This window comes from Macrobrachium nipponense, chromosome 36 (assembly GCF_015104395.2).
Source record: "Macrobrachium nipponense isolate FS-2020 chromosome 36, ASM1510439v2, whole genome shotgun sequence".
Lineage (NCBI taxonomy): Eukaryota > Metazoa > Arthropoda > Malacostraca > Decapoda > Palaemonidae > Macrobrachium > Macrobrachium nipponense.
The window spans coordinates 55,492,171-55,514,860 of record NC_087220.1 but is presented as its reverse complement, the minus strand read 5'-3'; the positions used below and the strand labels follow the sequence as shown (position 1 = coordinate 55,514,860).

General features: G+C 38.0%; 1 protein-coding gene across 4 annotated transcripts in view; it reads right to left on the bottom strand.

Annotated features, from left to right (window-relative positions):
• Positions 1-14,769, bottom strand: part of LOC135203679 (endothelin-converting enzyme 1-like) — a 32,770-nt gene extending 18,001 nt beyond the window's left edge. Inside the window, exons 1-5 of one of the 4 annotated variants that reach the window (XM_064233574.1) lie at positions 14,246-14,769; positions 12,301-12,615; positions 7,134-7,243; positions 5,708-5,820; positions 1,213-1,338 (exon numbers count right to left, since the gene is read on the bottom strand). In XM_064233574.1, the coding sequence (XP_064089644.1) occupies positions 1,213-1,338; positions 5,708-5,820; positions 7,134-7,243; positions 12,301-12,570 (619 nt within the window). In that variant the 5' untranslated portion in view covers positions 12,571-12,615; positions 14,246-14,769. Of the gene's footprint in view, positions 1-1,212; positions 1,339-5,707; positions 5,821-7,133; positions 7,244-12,300; positions 12,637-14,245 lie in introns of all 4 variants that reach the window. The other 3 variants (XM_064233575.1, XM_064233576.1, XM_064233572.1) reach the window with 3 other exon arrangements.
• Positions 14,770-22,690: the final 7,921 nt, after the last annotated feature.

The window sequence follows — 22,690 nt, the reverse complement described above, 5'->3', positions numbered from 1 at the left end:
TGACGGCTTTTCACAGCCAGCAAAGAGCTTCAGTACGACCTCTGACAACCGACTACCAACAAGTCAGGTATCGGTCGTACCTCTGAAAGTACTATAATTCTGAAATACAAATACTTTATAAGATTACCCGATCATTTCCTTAATTTTCTTGTAGCTATATGCTAGCATACAATGATTTGCATACACAATTTTGTTTTCATTTGTCGGGTTATTAGAGAGAGAGAGAGAGAGAGTTACAAGGATTAGGACGAATCAAAGACTTATTAGCCCATCCGAGGAGACATCATGTGCTCACTTATATCTAGGAGAATGTTTTACTTATTCATTCTCAGTGCCCTGAGAGAGAGAGAGAGAGAGAGAGAGAGAGAGAGAGAGAGAGAGAGAGAATGACTGTGCAAATGAATCAGCTAAATTACTCTTTTGATAAATATCGTTTTTATAAATGAGGTAAAGTGTTACACTCCGAACCAGTTCATAACATTTGATTTCGCACTGTGTAAATGCATGTACGAATATCATATGTATAACACACTGTCAACAACTGTGTGTTAGTACCCAAAATGAATGACTGATATAAATGATTTTAAATAACTCATGGCTGGACTCAGCTGAAAATTTTGTTACTATTCTCTTTTTTTTTTTTTATAGAGATAAAGTGTAGTTTCTCATTTGACCCAAACTATTCTAAACAGTAATTCAAAAGATACCGAGACACAAAGAAAACGTGGAAAGGTTTGGTCGTACAAATCAGAAGACAAGATAATCTTGATCCTCCATCCTTCTGTGAACCTGATCACTAAACTAATGAGGGAAAGATTTTAGCTTTGTATATATTTATATATTTTCACAGATACATTTCGTCTGTATAATCCTACTGTAGATGACTGAGAAGCACGATACTGTCTTTTATATATATATATATATATATATATATATATATATATATATATAATATATATATAGAGTATATATATATAATATAGAGAGAGAGAGAGGAGAGGACGAGAGAGAGAGGTAGAGAGGAGAGAGAGATAGATAGAGAGAGAGAGAGAGAGAAGAGACTGCAACAAAACCCGAAGAACAAGGGAACTTTAACAGCTAATAATCCGACGAAAAAAAAATAAAAAACATCCCCAAAGAATCCCCACCGTAGACCAGTGGAGCCAGGATCCCCCAAGGTATATATATTAGGAATCTGTTCGTTCAACCCACCCTCAGTGAAATCCTCATCCTGCATCTCCCCGACTTGCAGGCAGGATCCGTAGAAGACGAACATGTTCCTGTAAGGCTTCGGATCCTTGGCGCCCTCGGACTGAGCCATGCTTTGCTTCAAGAGATCTGCAAAAGATTAAGGTATAGAGGTGAACTGTCTATATATATATATATATATATATATATATATATATATATATATATATATATATATATATATATATATATATACTAATAGATCAAACAGAATAAAACGAAGCCAAAAGGGAAGTACAGATACAAACCAAATGAACAGACGGAGATTTTAAACTACGCCGATCCCACGATCAATTATCTGCTCCATTAAATCGTTATATCTACTTCCTTCCCTGCTAAACCCGTAACCCCGACGCCCACTCCCTGTGCTCAACTGCCTGGTCGGCGCTATTCCCCGAAGCCCACCCCCTGTGCTGAGCTGCCCCGGCTAATCCGCGAACAATTTATTTGTAGGGGTGGGGGCTGGGGGAGGCGGGGGTTGGGGGTAATGGTTTGTTCATTTTCATATTGCAGCCAACGATGGTGGCTCGGTTTATTTGTCTGAAATTTATTTTGCTTATTTTCGCAGCGTGATGTTTTATTGTAATTATACATTCATTATTTTCACCTTTTACAATGATGCCATACGAGCTCTACACACACACACACACACACACACACACACACACACACACACACATATATATATATATATATATATATATATATATATATATATATAATATATATATATATATATATATATATATATATATATATATATATATATATATATATATATATATATATATTATATATATAACATATAATGATAAATTATATGACTATGTATAGGCTCCGTATTTATTCGTTTTTTATTTTTAGGTTAAAACACATTTGTAAATATTAATATGTAATTCCAATTCGGCTCACAGGCGATACACCCCATAAGTTCGCCCTTATCATAACGACTCCACGGGAAAACCACCAAATATTTCGCTCTAGTTCAGAAAAGAAGCCCAAAATGGCTCATGAAGATCCCTTAGGATAGGAGAAATATGGTTTCGCTGGACCCTTTGAAAATACCCAACCCCTTTGGCTCAAGTTATACTCTACGGATGAAAAAAACCACCATGGTTCTCCTATCCTAAGGGTTCTTCATAAGCCCTTTTGAGGCTCATTTCTGAACTAGAGCGAAATATTTGGTGGTTTTTCCCGTGGAGTCGTGAATGGTCAACGTACGTGAGGTTATGATAAGGGCGAACTTATGGGGTTTATCGCCTGTGAGCCGAATTGGAGATCGGGTGTTGATGTTGAGCCGCTATATATATATATAAGTATATATATATCTATATATATATATATATATATATATATGTATGTATGTATACACACACCACACACACACACACAACACATATATATATATATATATCTATACATAGACGCCCATAGAGGAGTTAGTTTTAAAACCGGAAGCAGGCTGTCCAACCCAGAACAATTCAATATAAGGAATCATGCCAAATTATGCAAAACATCCATAGATAACAAAGATTTTTAGATAATAGGACAAACGCAGAAAAAAAAACCCTAACAACCTTAGAGTCCATAATGATAAAATTAACTGTCCCATCATTAAACACCCAAACATCATCTACTCAATTGTTCATTGCTAATGGCCCTATTTGTCTTTTCGTTGCCTTATTGTACACTCGGCAAGGAAAGTTAAGATACAGTTTTTAAAAATCTTCGGACATATATTGTTCAATAATGCCACACCTGGCAACTCTAGAAAGGGTGCGGAGCTTCAAAATCATAGCGTTTGTTGCTTTCTAGATTTCCATTAACTTTACACCATAAAGATTCTATAGAGGTCCTATTATAATTTATAAATTGAATGTAGAAACAGGCTCTATATTATTCTTTAATGTTGGTTTGGTAACGTCAGTTCAGGGTATAGTATCGATCATCCTTATTTAAAAACCTGCTGTGAAACCTTATTTATAAGTGATGTTTGACACTAAACTGACGTAAAATTCATACGTAATTGAAGACGGGTCTTAAACAACGAGAGAAAGTGTTTTAAAATTTGGGCAGTACTTGTGGAAATCGCGAGGAACAATACAGTAAAGAATGAAGTATTATGACGAGAGAGAGAGAGAGAGAGAGAGAGAGAGCGCAAGCTTAGGCCTATCGATAGAGATACTTAATTCATTATAATTACTTTGAGAGATTAAGTGATATTTTTTCAAATGTTTCAAAAGTGTGTGGGGAGAGAGAGAGAGAGAGAGAGAGAGAGAGAGAGAGAGAGAGAGAGAGAGAGAGCATAGGCCATTGAGATACTTAATTCATATTTACTTTGAGAGATTGAGTGATGATATTTTTTCAAATGTGTTTTAAAAGTGGAGAGAGAGAGAGAGAGAGAGAGAGAGAGAGAGAGAGAGCAAAATCTGCTTACGTGAAAGCTTAGGCCTATTTATAACTACTTAATTTCATTATATTTTCTTTGGGAGATTGAGTAGTAATACATATTCTAAAGTATGTTTTAGAAGTGGAGAGAGAGAGAGAGAGAGAGAGAGAGAGAGAGAGAGAGAGAGAGAGAGAGAGAGAGAGAGAGAGAGAAATTATAGTATTGGTGACGGACTTGTGACGGGGGAAAAGAAAGAAAGAGCGGTGAGCCGGTGCACAGATAGCTAGGAAACAGGGTGATATGACTGCCAAGATCGTGCTGCCCTATGCTAGATAAAATTTGAAGGATCATAATATTCAAGTTAATTCACTAAGAAATTCATACCCTAATCTTTATTTCATTCGACAGTTGCCGTTACATTCAAAGATTGTAAAAAGACGTGGAAAATTTTAGACACAGGCTGCTGTCATTCTTTGCTCTCTTGATAGTCTGTACTTTTGATATTCGGGTTTCATCCACAAATCATTCACGAAAAAAGCTGTGTTAAGGAAAAATATTTATTACCACAAATAACTCAATATGTATTGCACAGGCAATTAAAGTTTTATATCGTGCAAAAAATGCTGATGTGTTGGGAGATCTTCAGCCTCGCTGCAAAGAAATGCAGTCGTGTAGGACTGTAGGCTACTACGAACTGCTTTGTAATGGGAGCATATAGCCAGAAAATCTTTGAGCTGACATGCTACTTTAACCTTGATAAAGATCTATGTTTAAAGACAGTAGCTTTGTAAACAGCAACTAGCATTCGATCATTGTCAACGTCAGAGTAATTAGTGTGAAATCCGTTACGCAAGCCAGTATCCAGTGACTTGCGCTTTCCCGCTCGAAGTTCTAGGGCTCCTCCTCACATCATAGAAAACGCTCTTGAGGATGCAACTAGATTTGCTCAACCTTATTTAGCCGTCGCAACATTGACTGCCATTGACGTCAGCTAACTTTAATCGCTTTGGAATACAAACATGAGTTTTTAGAAACTAAAATAACTGCATTCACCAGTCACCACTTACGATGATGCAATAATATCCCCGTTCATGAAGGAAAACGAATAAATATTGTGGTCGTGATACATAGTACTACAATCAGAAATTCACATTCTATTTACCAGATCTCTATGAATTCCAATTACTTCGGACATATATCGTGTTTTTAATTATCTGAGTAGTTTTGTTTTGCAGTTTTAACTTATATGATATAATTTGCAGTATATTTTCATATTCTAGAGTAAATTTGGCGATACTATGTTTTTTCAGTAAAAACAAATGGGAAATTCGATGAACGAAAGCTAATGAAAACTGTATCTTATCTTCACTTTTCTTGTCGAGTGTACGTGTGTGCCTTGTCTATTACTGTTTTAATATTGTTTCAAACAGTTTCCTTTTAACTTCCGTCTGGGTAGGTTCTTCTTTTCGTGTCAATGGTGTTTTTTGTTTTTATATATTTTTAAATGAGTTAACATTTTAAATAAGAGATTACTGTAGTGATTTTAGTTATATATTATTATAAGTGTTTTTATGATTAGTTATTAAGAATCAACTTGCTGTATTTCAGCCTTGAAGATGTAACAATGTAGTTGTGAAACGTCGGCATTAGCAATAAACCTTCAATTATATCGAATGCCTTTCCCTGGACACCACGCCTACAAGTATGATTCCGAGAGCTGCAGCTCCAATTTTTAGTATATATATATATATATAATATATATATCTATATATATATATATATATAATATATATATACGTATATCGTTATATTTCTCAAACACTGTTAGTGAAGGAATGGACATTCAATATACATGACTCAGTTAATGTCTTACACGACTCTTCCCCAATCAAAGCATCTGATATGTAATAGCTCTTCCACAAAAATCCTTCCAGGCCACGCAATACAATGTCAAACCATTACAACTTATGTATTCGACTTTATGACCACTTCCCCTTTCACCTTTCCCTCATCCAGATATACCCTACACACCTTGGTCAGCTGTGAACTAAAAGAATGTGGTTCACTCACCGCTGAGTACGAGATCAGTCTTTTCTGGCAGTGTGTTGTGATTGATGGCGTAAAACAATTCTTCTTCTCCCGCTTTGTGCTTGTTCTCTTTGATCCACGTGCCACAGGTATACCTGAAGTGGACAAGAATTCACCGTACATAATATAATGCACATCATATCAATGTTGATTTTATAGACATAAGATAGGTAATTCATAAAAGATTGTTTGCTACCATTTTATTTCAGTTATAAAGCTAGAGCGACATTTATGGTTTTAAAGATGAAAACAGCTTCTTTACTGCCTACAGATCTGCAAGACTTATCAAGCTAAAACACCATACCTCTATATACGAAGATTGTCTTCAAAAAATTTTCCGTAGAATTTTGCATAAAACATTTTTTGGGATTCTTCAACTCGGCAACGTCTTAAAGACTTAGAAACTGTGGTTTTAACACCAAAATTAATTTAGGAATTTTACCCTTAAAAATTGCCCTCAATGCTCGACAATAGTTTTATTTTCGAGATAAGGCCAAATATATCGGCATTTCAGCTCATCAATGGCACAAAAATACATTTTCAGAAAGTAGGTTGCCATACTGAAGAATCTCCGGCATGATTTCACCTTAAGACTTCAAAATTAATGTCACTTATATCAGAAGATTTCCTGTTATCTGTAACGCATTCCAGCCACCATATAGACAAATAAGGGATAAACTAATCATAATCCAGAGAGCAAATATTTGGGCAAAATCAGCTGAAATGCAAATGTATACACACAAAGAAACAATTTAGTAAAAACTCCAGTTACCTAAAAAAGAAAAAATGCCTGGAGCTTACTGGAGTATACGTACACTCTAGTAGAAACTCCTATAATTTATCAGGAAGCACAAATACAACTAAAAATTCCAGGAACTCACTGGCTAGAGTTTACTTGGAAAGACAAGTTAAGTATATCTTAGTTTTACCAGACCACTGAGCTGATGAACAGCTCTCCTTTAAAGGCTGGCCCGAAGGATTGGATATTTTTACATGGCTAGGAACCAATTGGTCACCTAGCAACGGGACCTACAGCTTATTGTGGGATCCGAACCGTACTAAATCGAGAAATGAATTTCTATCACCAGAAGTAAATTTCTCTGATTCCGCGTTGGCCGAGCCGGGATTCGAACTTCGGACCACCGGATGGAAAGACAAGTGAATAACAACAACATATATTCCATGAATCTATTGTAAAAATTGAGCGTAAGCAGAAACCTAGCAACTAGAATTTACTGGGAAAGACTAGAAAAAAACAAAAGTAATTCCATGAATTTCTTTTTAAAAAATCGAGTTTGTTTAGAAACTCCTGAGCTTATGGTATTAAAACACGTTATCTAAAACCCTCTGGAACATCACTGAGAAAAAACTTCATGGGAAAAACTAAAATAAAATCTTTTGCACTTACTGGAAAAAGTCGTCGCAGGGGTCAGCGGAGGCATCCATAGAACTAAGTATACTGGAAGCTACGTGAATGCACTCCTGCGTCAAGCACATGTCCACCTGGCACGTTCCTGCCTGGAGAACAAGAATGAATCAACAGATCTGACAAAGGGTGGAAAAGCTGTCATATTTTCATATTACAAAAACATCTGACTAATGGACCTAATTTGTATCTGGTGAAAGGACTGCGTAAAAAGAGTATTATGAAAATAGGTATACAAAGTAATACTTAAAACTAAATATGGTTATTTTTGCATAATAAAAGGGGCAAGTCTCATGGAAACAATAATGGCCAATAGAAGGTTTGTTTGTATGGTGTTTTTAAGTGGCATAAAACCAGTGGTTATTCAGCAACGGGACCAACGGCTTTACGTGACTTCCGAACCACGTCGAGAGTGAGCTTTTATCACCAGAAATACACATCTCTAACCCGTCAGTGGAGTGCCCGAGAATCGAACTCGCGGCCACCGAAGTGGCAGGCCAAGGCTATACCGATCAAGCCACTGAGGCGCTTAGTTGATGATTATGATGATGATTCTAGGAAAAAATACACACGTACACTTGAAGATGAACTTAAGGGGAAAACAATACTCTTGATAGAACTTAATTACCAATTATCTTGAAAATACTCCTCCTTTAATAAGCATATATTCGCTCATTCTAAGTTTGCACTGTTATGAAAAAACAAGTTTGTCAATTTTGTGTCCCTAATTTAATTCATCTTTTTAATAATGGTAACCTTTTCTAACAGAATGTACACAAGACACACACTACGAGAATACTAATCAACAGCCGACAGGAATGACTACAGTGCACCAGGTGAGGTGATCTGACGGCACTAACCCCATATGGGGAAAGTTTAAAATTAAGTCAAGCCTTAAAACGGAGGCATCGAATCTTGGATGCAAGTCCTAAAAAGGGGAAATCCCTAAAAGAAGACACCAGAATTTTAGTTTAAACACAGAAAAGGAGGACATCAAGATTTAAACTTCAACCCTACAAGAGGCAATGAGGATTTGATAGAAATTTCTATAAATGGGACATCAAGAATTTAATTTAAACCCCAAAACAAGAGGAGAACTTCAAGAATTAAACCAACACCACAAGCGGCAATGGGGATTTTATTTTAATCCCTAAATGGGACATCAATTATTTAATTCAAACCCCCGCTCCCCCAAATCAAGATTTAAACCTCAACCCTAAACATGGCAATGAAGATTTTATTGGAATTCTTGTAATGGAATATCAGGGATTTAATTTAAACCCCCCCCCCCCAAAAAAAAAAAAGAGAACGAGATTTAAACCTCAACCCTAAAAGAGGCAAAGAGGATTTTATTGGAATAGTTATAAATAAATGGGACATCAGGATCTTGATAAAACCCCTAAGGGGAACATGAAGATTTGAGCTTGTGCCCATGAGAAATTGATTCCAGTCCCTCTAAACAGGACATCAGTATTCTAATCTCAATCCTAATAAGGATATTTCATTGCCCATATGCACGTCATGGTTTTGAGATGATGTACTTCAGTAAAAAAAATGAATTAATGTAGTTTCATCATCAAATATCAACAAAACTTCGATTTAAAAGATTAAGATCAAGAAGTCGCAAATGAGAATATTCTGCTATCAGGTATCGCAAATGACGGCAATTCTGCAGTCAGGTATCGCAAATGACTGCAATTCTGCAGTCAGGTATCGCAAATGACTGCAATTCTGCAGTCAGGTATCGCAAATGACGGCAATTCTGCAGTCAGGTATCGCAAATGACTGCAATTCTGCAGTCAGGTATCGCAAATGACGGCAATTCTGCAGTCAGGTATCGCAAATGACTGCAATTCTGCAGTCAGGTATCGCAAATGACTGCAATTCTGCAGTCAGGTATCGCAAATGACGGTAATTCTACAGTCAGGTATCGCAAATGACGGTAATTCTGCAGTCAGGTATCGCAAATGACTGCAATTCTACAGTCAGGTATCGCAAATGACTGCAATTCTACAGATCCGGTATCGCAAAATGACTGCAATTCTACAGTAAGGTGTATCGCACATTGGACTGCATTCTGCAGTCAGGTATCGCAAATGACTGCAATTCTACAGAGGTATCGGCAAATGACTGCATTCTAAGTCCAGGATCGCAACATGACTGCAACATTTCTGCAGTCATGTATCGCAAATGACTGCAATTCTGCAGCCAGGTACTGCAACTACTTTCCTGAAAGTTGTGCAATTCTAGGTCTCCAGGAAAACCAAAGTGAAAAAAAACAAAAAAAAAAGAGACGATGGCGAAACAACCTCCTGGAAAACCTGCTGACAAGAATGACGCAATACAAAGCAGATTTCTATGAAAGGAAACCTTCTGGAAACTCTGCAAACTGGAATGAGACTGGAACGGGAAAATACAAAGCTGATTTATGTGGAGAGCACGTAATCTATCAATCAAGTACCGAGGGGTCGGTTAGAGCGGAAGTATGTCACGACGAGGCTGCACTTCCAATTTTAGAAAGAAATTACGCAATTCCAGCCCACAGAGACCCGATTACGCAGCTTCGGCTCTCAAGAGGGAATCGAGGAGCTCGTTGACTTGTATAAGAGAATCGCCCACCGTGATCGCGTAATGACCCCGAAAATCGATGCTAGGAGCCGCCTTCGGTCGATCCTGACGAGCGCTGCGTGACCGTGACCTCCAGCGAACTTCCGCTCCATTCTCTCTCTCTCTCTCTCTCTCTCTCTCTCTCTCTCTCTCTCTCTCTCTCTCTCTCTCTCGTGGTGCACCCAATCATACTGAAGCAACTCCGTGTCGTTATGAATAATTATAGTGAATGTATATAAATTCAATTCTCTCCGTCTTCCGTTGGCAACTTGAAACAAATTTATTGCAACTGTCTCACATGACGAGGAAATGAAGATAATGAATATATGTTGCCATGTTAATCACACGAATAAATCCGTATAACCTCATAAGAGAGAGAGAGAGAGAGAGAGAGAGATAAATCGTCACTCAGAAATAGGCTGAACTAATACTAAGAGACGAAAAACAAGACGCTAGTTGAAAGTTGCTGAATCACGGGATGAATTCGCTTTTGGGGGAAACAGGTTTATCAGTCCGTATATATATAATATATATATATATATCTATATATATATATATTATATATATAATATATATATATACATAAATACACGTAATTTCCCTGTGTAGTATTTATACAATTACAAATCCCAAAATACGGCAGCGTTCAAAGTGCCGTTAAAACCAGAGGGTATATTTACACACACAGTTATATAAAGAATGACTAAGGTATAATTATTCAGAAAAAATGCCGTCGTGTTGAGCCTGTGATCAAGAAATCCTGACCAATAATGTTTCAAAAACGCTGAGTAACACTACCTCAGGGAGAGAGAGAGAGAGAGAGAGAGAGAGAGAGAGAGACGAGAGAGAGATAGGGTTGAAAAAAGTTTTTTTTTTTCAATAACGTCAACGACTTTAACTTCAATTAAATAAATGGTGATTTTAGCTGCATTACGGAATCAAAGTATTATATACACCATTTCTATATTGTCTGATTGACAAACTATTAATAAACGATATCTTCTTGCGGCCGTCTACTTTACATTTACCATACGGTGTTTCGTAGTAGCCCTGTCCACACTATATAATGTCGCGGGCACTGCCAGACGGGCAAACACTGTTCCCATAACCCGCTCCACTAAACTGACCGACCGATTATGGATGCCAGAACGATGCGATTGTCTGGTAACACTGCTTCAGACGCCGGAGAGTAGTAGGTGGCGCGTAGATAACCCGCCAAATTATCACCTGACTACATTATCAAAAGATACTACAAGTTAGGATAAGTTCCAGTTACCTGGCTGGTTACTAGTCTTGTGAATTACCTCGTCGAGGCCCTCCCAACCTTTATTATGAAATGACGGTACACATTTTCACAAGGTAGTGATCACTCGCGTTATTTCTTATTTCTCTCTCTCTCTCTTTTCAACAGTCGACTATAGACAGATTTTTAGAATGCGTCAGCAGTAACATTTATCTATCTATACTTATATATATGACACACACACACACAGAATGTATATCTAAGGCGTTGATCAAGCACTAAAGACGAAACGAGAGTTCGATGGCTTTCCAAGCAGTTCTCGATCGTCATCATTTTAGAGCATAAAGGAAAGGTGACGGGGTGAACAGGAGCTGCTTAGTTGACACGCCTCGAGTCATGACGTCACAGTTGTCACCAGATACGAACATTATAAAAGGGAGAAAGAAAGGAGTAGAAGGGAGTCCTGTACGGGCTGCTGAAGAGCCAGAGCCCGTGCTAGCACAAGGCAGGCTGAATCTGGGTGGCAGAAGGGAGCCAGTAAGACCAGTAACAATACAGATGAGTAGACTGAGGAAATTATGGTAAAGATCCTTGCCTAAGGAATTAACGCCGAAGAGAGTGGTCACCCATCCAACGACTTACCAGCCCCAATGTTGCTTAATTAACCTGTCCATTGATGAACTAAACCACTCTGCCACCGCGCCACTATTATTATTATTATTGGTTAAGTTTTATATTGTAATTTAGAATTTGAAAATGTTTACTAGTGTCATTTCATTAGCCTACCTATAGCATTTATAAAATGCAGTGTGTACCTACCTATGTTTATTTCCGTGTGAAACGCAGATATTCTACGGGCAATCAAATCCGCGTTCAACTATAGTACATTCACATGAACCGTGCATTTGATGTCTAGGCCAGTCCCTTACGACGCTCCTGATTGGCTGTTGATAAGCCAGTCACAGGGCTGGAAACTCTCAGTCTCTCTCGAGAGTTCATAAGGGTAGCATTAATGTTTGAGCTCTCCTGAAGGATACTTCTTTCAAAAATATCCCTCAGGAGAACATACACCTAGCCTTATCAACAGCCAATCAGGAGCGTCGTAAGGGACTGGCCTAGACATCAAATGCACAGTTGATGTGAATATACTATAGTAATAATCATCATTATAATCACCTCCAACGCTATGGAACGCAATGTATAATCAGAAATAACAAAACCATTCTGACAAGCGTACATCTGACGCAATGGTGAAAATACAGCAACAATATCAACAGCATATAATTAATAACCTCTTACCTGTCTTTTGTCTCTGTGTTTTACAGGCGCGTGACTGCCATCATCGTTGCCATCTCCGCGAACGTATAATTTCACAAGGACGAAGCTGGCGAATCCCAGAGCCGAGAGAGAAAGGAAGAGGGGGAGGAGGAGGCGTTTCCCGCCATTTCTGCCCTGGCGGGAAAGTCTGAGAGATTTGTATCCCTCTTCCCTACTGATTCTCACGTGGCTGTTGTGTTCTTCCACTTGTACTTGTGTCCATTCAGGAGAAACTACACTGGCGTCTTCCATTGTTCGTTTGTACAGAAAACTACTTTTTGCACGTACGGTTAAAGCCTAGGATAGTTAATTTTTGCACTGTTAAAGCACGAGGTAGAGAGTCAGGAACAACGCAGTTACACAAATGGCATAATATCAAGAGAGAAATTTGTAAATGCATTCATTTATGTAAACCGTGACTTCCAAAGGTCAGTGTCCTCAATCTAGGTGACCTTGTGTAGGGCAGGATGAGTTTGACTTTTAATATACAATAGTAAAAACAAAAGAATCTACCTGCACTGGTGGTGGAATAATACACTTCATTAGGCAAAATATGCACTCATTTCTTGTCATGTAAAATAAAGGAACACTAAAAAATGCATAAACATTGAAAAGAAAGTATAATTGTTCGGCCGTAAAATTCTGTATACGAAGTTTAAAAGTAAATTACAAAAACATCCATGAAATACTGAATTGTGCACATATCTATCTATAGTCATGATGAGAACATTAAACAATATAATTCAGCTAAATATCATACAATAATTAATAAACATGACTAAATTTTTTATCACTGTTATGAGAGATTTGGTTGACGGTAAATATTATGCACAAATCTTGCTCAAGAAGGCATTGCTTAACCTTGCAACAAACAGGAGCGGTTTGTTACGAGTAAATCGATCTAGAAAGCGACGGGAGGCAAGACCAATTATTGAAATGTCCATTGCAATGATAAATGACAAACAAACATCAACTTTATGCATAACGGTTTATATTACACGTAAAACCTTGTGAAGGTCATTCATGGTCACGCCTGCCTGATAGCAGAGGCTAAAGAACGATCAATATGCAGCTGACCTCATCGTCATCGCACCGGAGGTCTATGGCCTAACCCGACATTGCATTTTTTGCATCACGAAACGGAATTTTCATCACAAATGTTTATTTGGAATTATAAGGGGGATTCCAAGAAAAAAAATGTGGTTTTCGAAATAAGGTTGTTTTGAATTATAAGGGGATATCAATGTCGAACGGGTTGTTCTCAACTCCCAAACAGGTTGCTTCGAATTGTAGGATGCAATGGTTGTCACCATAAAAGTTTTGAATTTTATTTCCGAATCATACGATTAAAAATATGAAAGTGAGTTCCCTCAGAGCTGCTTCGAAATCGAAATTTTGAAGTGTTTCTCGAGTGAACATCAACACTGAATTATGGAACAGAGATAACTTATAATGGTCAGGCAAGGTTCTGCTTGATTAGACTCACACTGTTGATTTACTGGCCATCAAAATAACTAATTGCTGTTCACAGTGAATTCCCAAAATCAGTTGAGAATTATTGAAGCTACAGTTGGTTACACTTGGTTTTTAATAAGACGTAAATCCTTATACTAGGGCAGTTGAGGTAACTGTAGTTTGGTTGGTACACCCATTTTTTCTTGGGTTGAATCAACCACATACCCAAGAATTCTAATTATGGTAGTTTAAAAAGTTGTCAATTCTAGGCCTATATGAACACAATTTCAATTAACTGTAATTTCACCTCTATTTGATAAACTGTCCCTTAACATACTAAGTAATATTAAATTAAATAAGGAAAACCTAATTGCAGTCCTAATTAGTGGCAATGTCCTTCTTGCCGAATAATCAATGTAGCAGTTTTAATTAAAGCCACAGACTCCTGTTCACAGACGTCCTGTTCACTTACCGCAAATAATTATTTCAGTGTCAGTCGCATTTCCTCCTTTGATTTCGTATTGATATTCTTTCGAAAACGAAAGATCACTTCAGAGAAAATATATCACACTGGTTTTCTCATTAGCCTGCATTATAAAATTATTAGTTAACGAGTAAACCACGACGATTCGATGCTATTTTTTTTATTTCCTTGAATTCATGTCACCTGTTACGTATCACTGTCACCATCACCACAACAGTAATGTATTTTTTAAACTGTATTCATTTTAGTCTTCCAATAAACACAGTTTAGTGAGAACACGATTGAACTGGGAGATGCGATAAGAGGCGGCAGACATCTTTCCACATTCGGGGTCAACACCAAAGTGCACACGAGTCATGTAGCCAAGTCCAGGGTGCACGAGGCTCGGAGACCGGTGGCGGGCGGGAGGAGGATGGACATGGGCGTCCGTCGGATAGTCTAGGACCTAGGGATAGGTTCCTCCACACCGGCCGGACAGGCTGAGGTGGGGCGGGGGGAACGGGTCCTGTGGAGGAGTTTGTGAGAGTACCGCTATCTTCCTTTGCACTCGCACACGCACACGAAGCGGGTTTTGGAACTCTGTTGGAACGGTAGTGCTCTTGTTTACACGGCAGCCTTTTCGGAAGTACTACTGATTTGAACCTGATTCCTGAAATTCATCGGTTCTTCAGACTATAAATGTTTTCCTGGAAAGAAACAGTTAAGAGAATTTGGTAGTTTGTCGAACGTGCTTTGGCTTTTTATAAGCACTTGTGACTCTCTAAAGTCCACCTGATGTCATAGCGCCTCAGTGGCGTGATTGGTATGGTCTTGGCCTGCCACCTCGGTGGCCGCGAGTTCGATTCTCGGGCATCCCATTGAGGAGTTAGAGATGTGTATTTCTGGTGATAGAAGTTCACTCTCGACGTGGTTCGGAAGTCACGTGAAGCCGTTGGTCCCGTTACTGAATTTCCATGCAACGTAAAAACACCATACAAACAAACCACTTGATGTCATGGGAGATTAAGAATGGTTAACAGATTTCGTAAGTCTGTAGTACCCTTCTTCCAAGGTCTAGATATATCTGGACCTTGCCCTCTTCTATTGGTTTCTAAGAGTAGGGAGACATCTTAACAGGCTGTGTCAGGGTCAGGACCCGTCCTGACATAAGCCTGGTTTTATTCCATAACCACTCTCAACGCCCACCTTTGCTTGATACTGCTAATTGTTATATAGTTATTATCAGTAGCAAAAGGTTAAGTATTGTGTTTGTTTGGCGTTTTTACGTTGCATGGAACCAGTGGTCATTCAGCAACGGGACCAACGGCTTTACGTGACTTCCGAACCACGCCGAGAGTGAACTTCTATCACCAGAAATACACATCTCTCACACCTCAATGGAATGCCCGAGATTTGAACTTGCGGCCAACGGGCTAGCGCGCCAACACCATACCAACCACGCCACTGAGGCGCTCAGAAGTTTTAGAACTACTATACGTTTGTCTGATGAGCTGCCTGTGGCGGCTCTATGGGTCTCGTTATAACCCATGAAAAAACATATAGCGTCTCTGTATCTACATTGATCTAAGCGGTAGTTTGCAGCCGGGGTAATTGGATCTATACTGTGTGTTTTTCTTTTTTTCCATCTGTCCATCCGCCTGTGGTGGTCGCGCATGGTAACACTGCGTCCCGGACTTTAAATATAATAATAGTTACGCTATGTGTAAGTTTTAGGTAAATAAAAGGATATCTGGGTGTACATTTGCAACTGAAAAGTGTTTTAATAATTTATTGTATGTGAATTACACCGTTAATATTCGAAATAGGATATTATTTAAAGCCCTGGATGCAGTGTTACCATGCGCAAACACCACAGGCGGATGGACAGATGGAAAAAAACAGAGTATAGTAACCCCGTCCAAAATATTTGTTGGAAATCAAAATATTAATACTCTCTGTAGCTAAACCTTCTGGTTAAAAAAGGTATATATATATATATATATATATATATATATATATATATATATATATATATATATTATATATTATATATATATTATAAACTCTCAAGCTTCCTCTGTGTGTGTGTGCAATGTTTACGTAACATGTTTCACCGCCCCCCCCCCCTTCTCTCTCTGCTCTGCTCTTCTTGGCTCCTTTGGGTGTGAAATTACTCTTCACATTGAGTTTAGCGTTTAGATTTTTTTTTCATTCTATCTAATTCATCACAATTTAAGGGGGGAAATATGTTTGGCTAGCATTTCATTGTTTTCTCAGAAACAGAAATATTTTTTTGGAAGCTTGCGGATAAAGAAGAAGAAGAAAAAAACACAGCAAAGTTCCTGACCCCGGTTTTGGGATAAGTTATTATTCCCATACTCATGTTCATATAAGCACCTACGAGAACTTATATGCCACGTGCGACTAGCTTTTAATAATGGTCACCTATCCAAGTTATCAACAGAACTTTATTTCCTTTAGGTCTTAGCTACAGCTGCATACGATCATAAGGTTCCCCGCGTACACATTAATAAGACAACGAAGGCCAATTAAGATTTTCCCTTTCGAAAAAGGTAGAGTAATCCAAATCAGTGCTATCTGTTATTCCTGGTATTTAACGTTAATTGTTCTAACATTGCCGTTTTTTACAATCTGTATTTGTTTGTTTTTATATGTCTTTGTTATTTATTTGTTATTTACGTTAGCAATGACAACCATATATTATAGTATAGTAATAATAACAGACTAAATATACTGAAATCCTTTTAGCGCCCAGCAGCATGTGGCAACTCTTCTTCGCACTGTTGTTAACTCAAGATGTCGCGAAGCAGTTGGACTTGGACTTCTGCCAGCACGGTTCTTACTGTTTGGACATTATGCGTATAGTCTCAAGTAAGACACTTCTGTCAGTCACATTCATCTCTATGAAGTGCATTATTTTCATTATTTACTCATTCATTTTCTACGGCGGGTTAACGACACCGAACTTTGCACTTAGTATCTTTCAGCGCCAAAGCATTACTTCATAATTACACATCAATGACCATCATAATATATAAATTGTATTTCGTTACTGACTACGTCAATATTAGTAAATTATGACGATTTAATTTATATTCTAGTAGTTACTCATCGTAAAAAATGCCAATTAAGTGTTTAAGAAAGTAATTATTTACCATTAGACTGACACAGAAATAGATCCGTTCGAATCTAATAAGAGTAACAATAAGAATATTAGTGAAGATCATTATTAAAATATTAATTATGGGGAACTTCCTACTTTCCCAAATTGTCTGCCTCAAAAGGTGCATTCCAAATAATATATATAAAAAGTACTGACACCAACTATACTCTTTTTTTTTCATCTGTCCATCCGCCTGTGGTGTTTTCGCATGGTAACACTGCGTCCCGGTCTTTAAATAATTACGCTATGTGTAAGTTTTAGGCAATTAAAAGGATATCTGGGTGTACATTTGCAACTGAAAAGTGTTTTAATAAATTACTGTATGCTAATTACACCGTTAATATTCAAAATAGGATATTATTATTATTGTTGAATGTAAGCTGAATGTCACTATCTAAAGCCCGGGACGCAGTGTTACCATACGCATACACAACAGCCGGATGGACAGATGGAAAAAAACAGAGTATAGGAAGTGAAAGCTCAGTGTGACACGTCAGTGGTGCGGACCGATGCACACTGCATTTTGTGTGGTCTTAGAGCCGGTTTGAGCCCGCCAATCTGTTGTCACAATCCCCCCACTGAAACTCTGAACTCCCCCTGTGGGGAATTCCCCCTGGTTGAGAACCACTGGCTCTAACAGCAGAATGGTTCACTACTACTGTTTATCATTAGGCATAAGCCTAAGAACCACATGAAGAAGATCTGGGAAAAAAAATCGTGAACAGGGAAAATTTAAATATAATAACCAGATCACTACAGCAAGTTTTCGAAACTACATTGAAGAGAAGGCGGACAGCTATGTTGGAAGACAACGCCACAGCTGGGGCCCACTGTAAGCAATACCATCCTACTGGCGGCTTCATGTATAAGAGTTATTACCATCACCACAGTTTTCATTCTCTCGTTTCTAGAGCTGAAACGTATACATTAGTCTCGCTTGGGGATAGAGTTGAACCAGTCGACAGCCTGAATGAGTAAGGAACATTATTCAGAAAATAGATAACTGAATATGAGAGAAATGTAAAGACGTGAAAAAACCCACTCGAGAAATATAAATAAATTCGTCTCACTGGGACGATGATGATAGATTAAGCCAGCCTTATGCTGGCACGGGTTCTTGCTCTTCAGCAGCCCGTAAAAAACTCTGGGACGGAGTCAGTGACCTTTTGTAACGCCCGAAAGTTCTTAATCCGTCATATCTTTTTTTAAATATTTTTTTTAACTGCGACTGAAGGCAAATTGTCACGTGACACCATGGCCACCAAATTTAATATGACTTCGATTGAATAAAATCTTCCCCTCATGCAAAGAACACACCTACAGGAGAGAGAGAGAGAGAGAGAACATGCGCCGAACCATCTTCTTTTTTCTCCAATCAAGACTTCAAACCACTATTGCACGCAGAGACATGGGCCCACAGGCAGCGTCTCGGAGTGGAAGGACAGACCATTCATGGTTTACGATCCCTCGAGTGCGCGTGTACTCCGAGGGGAACGATAATTCACACTGCGACTCCTCCTTCAAGTCCCACTCCGGGAGTCTGAAGCTGTTTGGGTGTATTTGTATTCGACCTTACTTTGCTCTCGCCTCTACGTCGTCATTAGGAGAAAATGACGCTTGTACTAGACTGTCATTTTTTTTTTTTTTTTTTTTTTTTTTTTTTTTACAAGTTTTGGTAGGACTAAGGGAGAACCTTTTTTGTTTATTCTGATTTGAGACTAGTTTGAGTTTATGTACTTTCATGTTAGTGTTTCTGCAGTCTGCTATATTTTATTTATTTATTTATTTATTTTTTTTTTTTTTTTTTTTTTGCTGACGCCGGTAAACATCCTCAACTCTCATCAAGGAAACTAATATTGTGATTTGCTGTTCGGCACAAACCATTGGCTGCAATGATACAGGTTGCTGAAATTATCGTCAGTTAAAAAATAAATAAAAATAGAAAACTAACATAATGTACTTTTGCCGAATGGAAATAAGAATTATACTGTTATAAATATTTTCCTGGCGCTGCAATTTCTGCGGTTAAGATTACCTTTTATATAAGTTTCTCTTCTTGCAAAAAGCAAATGGTTATTGTAAAAAGTCCTCCTCCGTTCGTTCTATAGGAACATGAGCGAATAATAATAATAATTACCGAAAGATATGTTTTATGATACTTATACTTTAATCAGTATTGCCATAACAAATGAAAGATGGTCTGTACACCATCAGTAATATATATAAAAATAAATTTTGAATTCTATGGCTATAGTACCAAAAACAAGGGCGGGCATCCATACAGATTTCTCTCCGTTGTCAGTCGCTCGGAGCGCCCCTAATAAAGTACGACAAATGAAAACAAATACATAACGACAAGAACAGAAGGTACAAGCAGATAGAACTAAAGATAAAGAAGAAACGAGAAACATCAACGTCGGCCTTACATACATAGTATACATTCACACCATCTTGAGAAAACCGATCATTTGCGTGAGTTTGCCATCGATTGGCTCCTCCAGTCAAGTGATTCCCGTTTTTTTTCTTCTTCTTTCCGTTACTCCCGAAGAACACACATTCAGACTTCAACCCCGAAGGTCGGCGACCCCGCCCACGGAGATCTGGGAGGAGAGAGAGAAAATCGAAGAAGAAAAATGTCTAGCTGATTTCGTGACCGGAAGTTCACCAGCTGTGAGGACGAACACAGTAACCGACGCTGTTTTATGAGCAGGCAACAAGACATCGCAGCCAAGGCGCGAAAGGGCCTCATTAGAATTCACATGGGAAGGTTTTGGTCCGCTATAACTGCTCGCAAGCTTGAGGGAAAATAAGTGCAGTCTAATTTTCGCTTTTGTTTCTAAACACCAATGTGGTTATCGAGATTGTTGCTGTCGTTAATTAGATGTTTATAGTTCTGTGACATCCACCATATTAAATATAGAGGAGCTCTCTATATCTATGACATCCACGCTTAACGGTTAAAGAAAATAAAAAAAAAATTGTTAAAAATATCATTTAATTCCCAGCGTGCATTTGGCTGTATATATTTGCATTTTTTCAGATTTCATAGTACTACATACTCATATTAAACAACATTATTTTCATCTGCTAAAAATAACGCTGAAAAAAGGAGAGTTGTTAATAAGTATGAAGATAAGAATCAAACAGATATAGGTCTATGTTCTAGGTCTATAAGTTACGCATAGCCAAAGAAAGGAAATGGAACAGAAAGCCGTAGAAAATTTCAGATTTCTAATTCATGCGAAGCTTAAGATTAATTTATCTCTCTCTCTCTCTCTCTCTCTCTCTCTTCTCTCTTCTCTCTCTCTTTTCTTCTCCTCTCTCTATCTCTCTCTCTCTCTCTCCTCTCTCTCTCTCTCTCTCTCTCTCTTGCAGGAGATTTAACCAACTTTTACCTTAATCTGCTCTTTGAATGAAGCCTAAATATTTTAATTAAATCTCTCTCTCTCTCTCTCTCTCTCTCTCTCTCTCTTCTCGTGTAGCCTTGTAAATGAGAACAGGCCTCACAGAACAAGCATTAACGGTGAATTTCTCTTTAGTGTTTGGTTCTTGGAATAATAAAATGATTTATGACTTTTTTAAGGGTTTACACTCCCACCCTATCCGTTATAGGAGAGACAGAAAGACGAACGACCCATAAAAATTCAGTAAGCTATGCTGAGAGAGAGAGAGAGGATAGAGAGAGAGAGAGATTACTTAGTAGATAATAAAAATAAGACGATATAGGCTGCTTGAGAGAGTATGTACCGTTCTTTGGACGTACTGTCAATGAGTCTTCCTCGTAGTCGTAGGTGCATCAAGCAGCTAATTTTAATGGTTTTATTTTTATGCACTAGAGGTTCACCTGTGATTCGGTTATTTCTTTAGAGCTACCCTCCTGAGATAATAATAATAACAATAATAATAATGACTAAACATCAAACTAAGCGCGCTATCAAATGAAAAATTATTGTTATTAGTATTTTCTGTAAAAATAAAATTCATAACGCAGGCAATAAAACTGATCGACACTGTAAGGTCAACGCACTGTAACATGGAAACCAGCGCAACCTAGAACAATAGCCAATGTGATCTGAGAGAGAAAGAGATAAAAAACGAATAGGCTAGTTTGCCGGTTCAGGTAAAATAGACAAATGTGCTATTTAAGCTTATTTTACCGGTCCTGGTAAAATAAACAGAGTTATACTAACAGACAAAGATATGGTTGAAAGAACTGTATCCACTGAATTAATTCCAAACGCTAACCTTCAAATACGTCTTTCTCATGTTCTTAGAACATTCAAACGTGAAATTAGAACTAGAAAATGGGTATGACTGATGGAGAGAAAACAGCTGTCTTGGAGATCATTCAGAAGCTAGGATACTCTAAATCTGAAGAAGAATACGATGCTCATTACGAAGAACTCAGAGCCACACAACTGCACAATGTACTTAGGTACTATGATGCTAAGTGGCTGCATTTGTGGAAGTTATTGATCAAGATCTACCACCAATTGACATGCTAATTGACCATAACTTCAACATGACTGAATACACAAAACAGGATGTTTTACCAGATATGCAGAATGATTATTCAATTCCTACCGATGCAGAGTTATCTGCAGCTGAAGATGAAATAGAACCACCTACACTTCCAGAGCCCTGTGCAGTTCCAGAACCTGCTAATCCTACGTTAAACAATGTCAAAGAAAATGGGTAGACCCAAAGGGTCAAACAATAATGTTCTAGGACTTCCCAAGAAAAAGTCAAGACTTGATAAGCCAACTCATTCATCAAGAAATCATCCAATGACAGGGATCTACAGATACTTGGCTACTTTGTAAGTGGTAAAGATGCCATCCGTACTATGGGTGGAGAGCTTCTCTCTGAAAATACTGTTGAACAAAACCCTTCTTCAATACCAACAGCATATCTGGATGAAAATCCATAAGATCCGCAGATATTTTGATCCAGATGGTTGGAAAGCTGTGGAGCATGTGTATGGAGCCTAAGATTGTCAGCACAGTAGGTGTGTGGGCTCTGTAGGCAGGATTTGAACAAGATGGATTCTGTGGCTCTGTGACTTTTGTCTTCAGTGGGTGCACCTGAAGTGCACTGGTAAAAGAACCATCCCTAAGGCCAAGTTTTGGATTTGCAGAGACTGTTATGCCTGAATATTTGAGACAGATGCATTTCTTTTAATATGTTATTATAAATAAATAGTTTTAACGTTTCAAAAATTTGTATTGAAAAAGATTCAAAATTGTTTTAAAAATTATATATATAAATAA